This window comes from Vanacampus margaritifer, chromosome 1, assembly GCF_051991255.1.
Source record: "Vanacampus margaritifer isolate UIUO_Vmar chromosome 1, RoL_Vmar_1.0, whole genome shotgun sequence".
Classification (NCBI taxonomy): domain Eukaryota; kingdom Metazoa; phylum Chordata; class Actinopteri; order Syngnathiformes; family Syngnathidae; genus Vanacampus; species Vanacampus margaritifer.
The window spans coordinates 10,313,866-10,321,526 of NC_135432.1; the positions used below are offsets into that span (position 1 = coordinate 10,313,866).

At 39.7% G+C, this 7,661-nt stretch overlaps 1 protein-coding gene across 2 annotated transcripts; it reads right to left on the bottom strand.

Moving 5' to 3' along the window:
* Nucleotides 1-499: 499 nt before the first annotated feature.
* tmem237b (transmembrane protein 237b) lies at nucleotides 500-7,599 on the bottom strand. 2 transcript variants are annotated; one of them, XM_077571092.1, is made up of 15 exons: nucleotides 7,440-7,549; nucleotides 7,206-7,241; nucleotides 6,236-6,338; nucleotides 6,125-6,156; nucleotides 6,018-6,031; nucleotides 5,873-5,935; nucleotides 5,670-5,798; nucleotides 4,729-4,819; nucleotides 4,491-4,648; nucleotides 3,066-3,198; nucleotides 2,615-2,806; nucleotides 1,168-1,241; nucleotides 984-1,071; nucleotides 714-835; nucleotides 500-648 (listed from the first exon to the last, which is right to left on the bottom strand). In XM_077571092.1, exons 3-15 carry the CDS (start codon nucleotides 6,251-6,253, stop codon nucleotides 584-586), a joined length of 1,179 nt encoding a protein of 392 aa, XP_077427218.1. In that variant the 5' UTR covers nucleotides 6,254-6,338; nucleotides 7,206-7,241; nucleotides 7,440-7,549; the 3' UTR covers nucleotides 500-583. The 2 variants fall into 2 exon arrangements, with proteins under 2 accessions (XP_077427218.1, XP_077427210.1); XM_077571084.1 differs by lacking the exon at nucleotides 6,236-6,338 and having other exon boundaries at nucleotides 7,440-7,599.
* Nucleotides 7,600-7,661: the final 62 nt, after the last annotated feature.

Below are 7,661 nucleotides of genomic sequence, written 5' to 3' on the forward strand. Positions count from 1 at the left end.
TTTAAGGCTTAAAAACAGTCATAATAATAATTGGGGCTGGGCTCTGCCTGGGCCATTCCAAAACCAATTACCTTCTTGTGAAGCCATTGTTTTGTTCATTTGGATGTTCACACTTTGCGTTGGCCTCTTGACAGCCTCCCTTTAACGGTTTCCTTCTCATCTTTTAATCAGTTTCGAAGGGAAGGACATCTAGTTTGTCGCTTATGTGCCATATTTTTCCACTTTGATGATTGTCTTCACTGTTTCACCGTATACAGTATTTAATACCACTAAAATGTACCCTTCTCCTGACTGATTGACCAATGTGAACACTCTGATGCTGTGGAAGTTCTTTGTAGACGATGGCAGTGGCTACAACATGTAAGGAAAGCCTACTAGAAAAACAAACTTTAATCAGAGTTAATCAGGGGTACTTTAAAAGGCGGCTGATTATTTAGATTTGCATGTGATTCAAAAGACAAGCACATTTATTTACCAAGCAAGAACACACAAAAACATGTACAGCATGAATATTTATTACATAAAACAGAGCATAAAAGTGTGCAAAAATGACAAAAGTTATACAGTGGTCAGTCTGTGATAGTCAGGCACTCATTTCTGATTTGTCATCTGCCTTGGGGGGCTCAATTTGCATGGAAATCAGATAGTCTGAGGAAGAGAAACAGAATGAGACAAAGTCCATACAATACCATCCCTTGATGTCATTTTCATACTTTCGGTGTAGTCCGTCTCAGATCGGATGGAGATCAAGAGCCAGGCCAGGCCCACCAACAGCGCCACCACAAGGTTGACGGTTGCCCAAGAGTGGAGAATTTGATGGTCGGACCCCGGTAGCCTTGAGGGGAATGAGGTCATTAGCATAAGAGCCAAGCATCAGATTTGTGAAAAAATGGTGAACTTTTGTGTGTGTGTTCCCCCCCCCCCCGTTAATTCCCATGTAAAGTTTCCAAGTTTGAAAATGTTATAACCAAAAGGTACCTCACCATAATGTTGCGTTGGTGTCTGGGTAGAGGTTGATGCGATCACTTGTCATTTGCTGGCTGAGGGAGAGCACCAATGCGGAGAAATACACTGCGGTGTTGAATGGGAGCAGAAAATTTGGTAAAAATAAAGAAATAAACAAACAAACAAAACAAGACCGCAATTGAGGGGTAAATAAATACTCACGGAATGAAGCAAGAGCCACCGGGTCCAGTGTGAGCAGCTCCTGCAGCGCCATGGAGCTCTTCGCCACATTTACTCTACAACGAATGTTTATAATCATTTTTATTTTGATCAATTTTATATGATATATTATTATATAACATTACATTTGCCCCCTTGTCAAAATTTTTTATGTAGTCTGTTAGAATACAACAAAACAAAAAGTGTTGAATCTAGAATGAAACCCACTTTACCCAAATTGTATGACATAATCCTGTAAATAACAAAGAATTTTAAAAATGTCGTTTTCATAGGTTTCAATTGGCCAAAAGTGGCCACGATAAAGCCACATGATACGAGATGATGTAAACAAACTATTGTTGACCCATTGAACCCATTAAGGCCTAAAGCGCCTGGCAAAACATGCCTCTAAAACCTATGACTCAAATGTCACCCCCCACGAAAACCTGAAGTTTTCCTGGAAATTCAACAATATTAAAAATAATTGATATCTCAGCTCCGGAAGCAGAAACATAATTCCAAAAACATTTTAGAGCTTACACTTGTGGCGTTCACACAAACCTAAGTTTATTATTATAAATCTTCAATATATATATATTTTTTAATCAACAAACAAATGTCACATCTGCGGGTGCATAACTCCAAATATATTTATTTTCAACACTGGAGCGCAGTTGGAATAACCTCGGGGGATCGTCGTCTATTCCGTTACAAAGCCGTCAACATTTTCAACATCTTCCAGTAAAAAATAAAATAAAAAATTCAACATCCTCATTGTCTACTAACTATTCTTAACAGTATGTCACTGTCGACTCGTTACACTGATTCAAATTCCTCCCGCGCCGCCGTCAATCGTGTCATTTATTTAATAACTATCAAATCTGTCAACACATAATAAAATTCCAGGACATGCTACAAGGCCCGCGTCACCCTCTCGTGTATTTTCGGATTAATTTCATCGGCTAAGAAACCAAGAATTGGTCAAAACACAACAAAATGACATATTCGCTCTCCCGGCCTTAACTCTTTGACTGCCAAAAACGATAAATAACGTTTAGTAAAACCCTAGGGAGGAGTGCCAAAGACGTCAAAAGACGTTTGTTTCAAAACAGAGGTGAAACTAACCATTTTCTATTGTTGATTACTGAAAAACGGAATAAGGTAGAAACAAACTTTTTTTTCTGATGAAAGATGAGAGTCCAATCTTTCATTTGGTAGTACGTGTGTTTCCATAGTCCAAACAGATTATTTTCTGTGGACCTTGAAAGATCAGTCAAAATGCTTAAATCGGCTGGCACCCACGGCATCCCTTTTCTCAAAACGTCTGGCAGTCAAAGAGTTAATGGGTTAAAAAGCTGAAGTTTGAAAAAAAAAAAGAGAAAAAAAAAAAGGAAGCTAAGTGAACACAAATGGCCTGCATGGACGAGATCGGCAAAACGGTCCTTAGTACCTGTCAAAAGCAGCCACGGTGCTGATGGCCAACAGCATGTAAAGAAGAGACTGCGATGGGTAAGCCAGGCAGTGGTACTGCTCCAGCAGGTTGGACAAAGCTGTGAGGTGCCGCCCTGCTAACACGAACACCACAACTATGTTCCACACTGCAAATCCTGCCAGGAAGCCGTGACAGTAGAGAGCGAAAATCCTGAATCAGACAAAAGAGGAGTCACACTTGAGACGCTAAGTTAAGAGGGGCAAAGTGGTTAGCGAATTCCATGTGTCTGGATGACAAGAAAACCAAAACGACGAGGATGCCGGCACAATGTGCTACATATGCCTGTGCACAATGTATGTGTGTACTAAGCCTAAGGAATGCCGGAGCTCAGATTTGACCCCCAACGTCAGAATTGTGAGGCAAAAGTGCTAACCACAGGTAGCATTCCACCGATACATTTTAGTTTCACCTGAAGTTCTTGTGCACCATGATAGAAACATCTTTGGTGTTGCAGCGAGGTTCCATGGGCTGAAAGTCATTCAGGTTTTCCATCTGGTCACTGGTCTTCCTCCAGTCTGACCGCTCTGCTGCCTGGAAGCGCTCTGGATAGTAGACAGATGCACACACAATCAGCAGTGGTGACAGGTAACCAAGTAGCGGGGTTATAATAGTTGTGGAATTTTTTATTTATTGTTAGGATTCATTTTTTATTTTTGGTAAACATAGTTAGTTTTAGGGGTGTGAATTGCCTTGTACCTGGCGATTCGATTCGTACCACGATTCATATGTCACGATTCGATTCCATACCGATTAATCCCGATATAAATCTATAAATAATTTATTGCGATTTTTTTTTCTAAACTCAAATTTCGAAAATACAAATCAGTAAACTCGTACATGTTCACTGCAAGATTTGCATGAAAATGTATTTATTTATCTGAAAATTCAGGCTTATAAATGAGCCACTGCATTTAACAAACAGGTTGCAGTCTGTTTCATGTTTGAACAGCACTGAAATAAAATATTGAGGCTTAAAGTTCCATTAATATAATATTCTTCCATGCTTAATGTGTGAATCCTAAACCTAAGTAAGACGTTTTGTTGAATATTTTTCCATAAAAAATTGATGTTTAAAAATCGATTCGGCCGCATATTGAATCGATTCGAGAATTGCGTGCTGTAATATCGCAATATATTGCCGAATCGATTTTTTCTAACAGCCCCAGTTAGTTTTAATAATTTTTCATAGCAGGGTTGTTGTTTTACTTTTTCCGAATATTCTTAGTTTTTTTTGTTAGTTTTTTTATTAGTGTTTTTTTTTATTGCAAAATAAATAAATAAAAACATGGTGAGTATTGTGTAGGGAAAAAAAAACCTGACAAAAATATTATTTTAAAAAACAAATACAGGTACTATAAGTCAACAGACTTTGAATTACAATAAGTGCAGTGCATAATACTATTTATTCTAAAGTTAGATACATCACAACCTTAACGTCTAAACTTGGATAGTCTCGCAGCTTTCCATCTTTTGCTTGCCAAGTTGCCAACTTCTAAAGTGGATTAGTGGCTTGAATTGCAGGTAAGAAGTATGAAACTGTCCAGTGTAATACATGTTTTATATATGTAGCAAAAAAAATTGCAACACTTCTTATCTATAGCTTAGTGTATCAGACCGCTTGTTTTCTTTATTTTTTACAAGCGTCTGTACAGTATTTGCTACTATTTTTCTAACAGCCTGTGCAAATAGCTCAAACCCACCCATGAAAAGTGAACCCGCGGGTGCCGAACCGTGAGTTTGCAGTGGTCCACTGTACTTAAACTTGGGTATAGAATGCGAGTACTTTATCGCTGATAAACAACAAGTGTAGTCTAAAAGCTAGTCCATCACTCACTGTTCCGCTCTACAAAGACTTTCCCGACGGGCTGACTCTGTCCTTGCGGGGCGGAGAACAGGGAATGCTGCGGTATATGAGCCGTCATGTCTGTGATGATGTCATCCTCTTCTACATCCAATTCATCAGGAATGGACGATTCCACAACTTTGGACTTCCTGAAATGATGGGAACAAGGTTGGGTCGCATATACGTCTACTACCCATCCAAGTTGAAACAAATGAAGAAGTTGTCTTACTTCTTCTTTTTGGGTTTTTTAACTAGTTCTTCGTCGGTGGTCTGATCCACTGAATCTCCGTTCACCAGGTCAGCTTGGTCGTCTTCAGGATCTCAAAGTGGAAACAAAAACGTGAGCTCGTCATCTGTAGTTTGCAGGCTGGTATCCGATTGTTGTGCTTTGGGCTGGATTTACAAGCGACACAAGTTGGATTTTATGCCACCGTGCGGAGTGAGAATGTCTCTTCGCAACTGAAGCAAATTACTTTGATGTGTCAAAGGTCAACATATTGCACAATTCTTACCTTCGTCATCAATGCATGAGCCGCTAATAATCACACTATGGCTGGTGAAGAGGGTCTTCTGCCCAGATTTAGTCATAACTGTTTTAATTTTCCTTATTTCCTCAGTAAAGCTTTGTGAGTGTTATCGCAATTTCTGCCAAGTGTCTGTAATCAATGATGTTTTTAAAGTCTTATCTCATGTCCGGTGAACTCCAGGTGGGCTGTTTGGTGGGGGCTTTGTGGTACCGCCCTTTAAGATAGTATAAGAAGGTTGTAAGTGTCTGTAATCTTCGCACTTGTGAGAGGCTGCAGCCATTGTCTGTAAACTTGCTTGTGTCCGGAATATTCTGTAAAAATAAAACCTTCGATGGAACTGTTCACCGATCTCCAGCCTGTATTCGGATAATCAACATTCTCTCTACCCGAAAGACAACGAACACGCGGAAGAAAAAGCTGTTCTTCCTTACACTGGCAAAGCCCAGGGACGTAGCTAGTCATTTGGAAGCCCAAGGCAAACATGGTCAGGTTATTTAAAAATATTCCTTGACATCAGATATGTCATTTGTAACGTACACGGATAGTAAATAGGCGTCTTGGCATTCAATCAGCGTAGAACACTTTGGCTCAGCAGTGTAAATCCAACCTTAGAGGTGACACTATTTAAAGATGGTTCCTCTACCTGCAGTTGCTGTCTTTTTCTTCTTCTTCCTCCTCTGAGGGGGCGCATCTGTCGTGGTTTCAAATGAAAGATGGTCACTGATCTCAGAGGTCCTTCTGCTGCTCCGGCCTTCCATCTCCATTCCATGATCTATAAGGGATGCGTGACAGTTAAATGTGATCAAATGTGAAATAATTTCCACTCTATGTGAGTATTGTGCGCACCTTCTGTGTCAGCCACTCCATTTGTTTCTTTTCTCACCCTTTTCTTCTTATGCTTGGGCGCCTCTGTTACATTGGCGTAGTTAAGTCAGACTCATGCTTTCATTAAAACTGTCGATTATTTATTTTCTGTCAATTCCTTACTCACCGGTCGACTCTCCACTTCATTGTTCACATGAGAGAAAAGACAGAACCAAGTTTGTCAAAGTAACAAAAATACTTTTTTCTTAGTTCTGAAGAAACAGGCTTGCCTACCTTAGACCTGCGGGAAGTGCCCTTTGTCCTCGCTAAAGAAAGAGAGAGAACCACACGTCACTTATGTGTATACTGTTGCAGCAGATGAGAGAACAAGAAAAAGAACTTCACCGGCATCTTTCTGGCCATTCCACACAAGAATCAGACAAGAGTGGAGTGAAGCTGTACATTACGTCCTGTTGTTAAATCCGTGGCTAAATCTGTGGTCAAGCATCTGCCAGGAGTAAGGATTACTAAAGGCACAGGTCAAAACCTTTCCTACTCTGAGTGAGTGTGTGTGGGTTAATGTATAGTAAAATAAGTCACTACTCTATTACAAGAGTCAGCAGGTCAAATGTGATTTTGATCCTTCTACTTTGTAATAATGCACATTATTAATGCAATGGCAGTGGCTGATCTGGGCCGGCAATAGCTCATCTGTAAGGACTTGGGCTGTGGAAACATAAGGTCATGATTTAAGTCCTGTTCATTATATAAAAACGAAAACAAGCAAGTGGCTGTTGCAAAGATGCGAGTCCACTTCCTGTCTGCAGTAGTGTCAAAGTGCCTAACATCCATCTCTCTGCATGTGTATGAGCTGGTTACAACAATATATACAGTACAGTGTAAATTGAATGTCCCTTTGAGGGATTAAACTATGATAATAGTCAATCAATAATACTAATAATAATAATAAAGGAAAACTCAGCAAGCGCATCTACTTAGTACATCTAGAGGTTTTTTTTTAGGGATTGTGAAAAAAAAATGGAAATGAGGAATTACTAAAATGTGATCAATACACTAGGGGGGGGGGGGTCAGATTGTGGAGCAGAATGGCAAAAATAAGCCTAATATTGTACATTTACATATTTTCTTTTTTCCCCCAGGCAAATAATAACAATATATAAAATAATAAATAAAAATAAATAATCTACAACGTAATACAAAAACATTTAGACAAACACACTATAGTATAATTTCAGCCACAAGAAGCACAGTAAATAATAAATAGTTGCAAGGTGTACAACTGCAAGAATGTCCAGATCGAATCAAGGCGATTAAATTAGTCAGTAGTTTTAAAGTGAATATTATTGCTACTGACCTGTGGCAGAGGCGGGAGCGCCCTTGGTCGCACTGTCTGCAAAAGGTAAACACAGAGCAAGCATCACGTCAAGTTTACGTATCAACGCTCTCTACCGTACTGTTTACTATTTTATAGCTTGTTTGCCAGCTAGCTTGCTTACACCAAGAGTAAATATGAGCACATTTTCACCAAGAGAACAACCATTTGTAACTTCAGCAGCCAGCATGCACTCAATCCAAACAGGTTCGTTACCTCGCGGAGCCCGCTGTCCATATTCCCGGAATAACTTTTTTTTTTTTTAATTCATGATCAGATCCTGTCTTTAAGAGTCAGAACTCGTCTTGCTTGACGTATTTCTTTCTTCAGTTTATTTCGGCTGTTGCGGACAGCTAAAGAACCGGAAGCCGCTGTTACAGATGGAACAACGAGTTTCCGGTGTCGGGTGTCGTCAAAATAAAAGCTCACAAAAGCCAG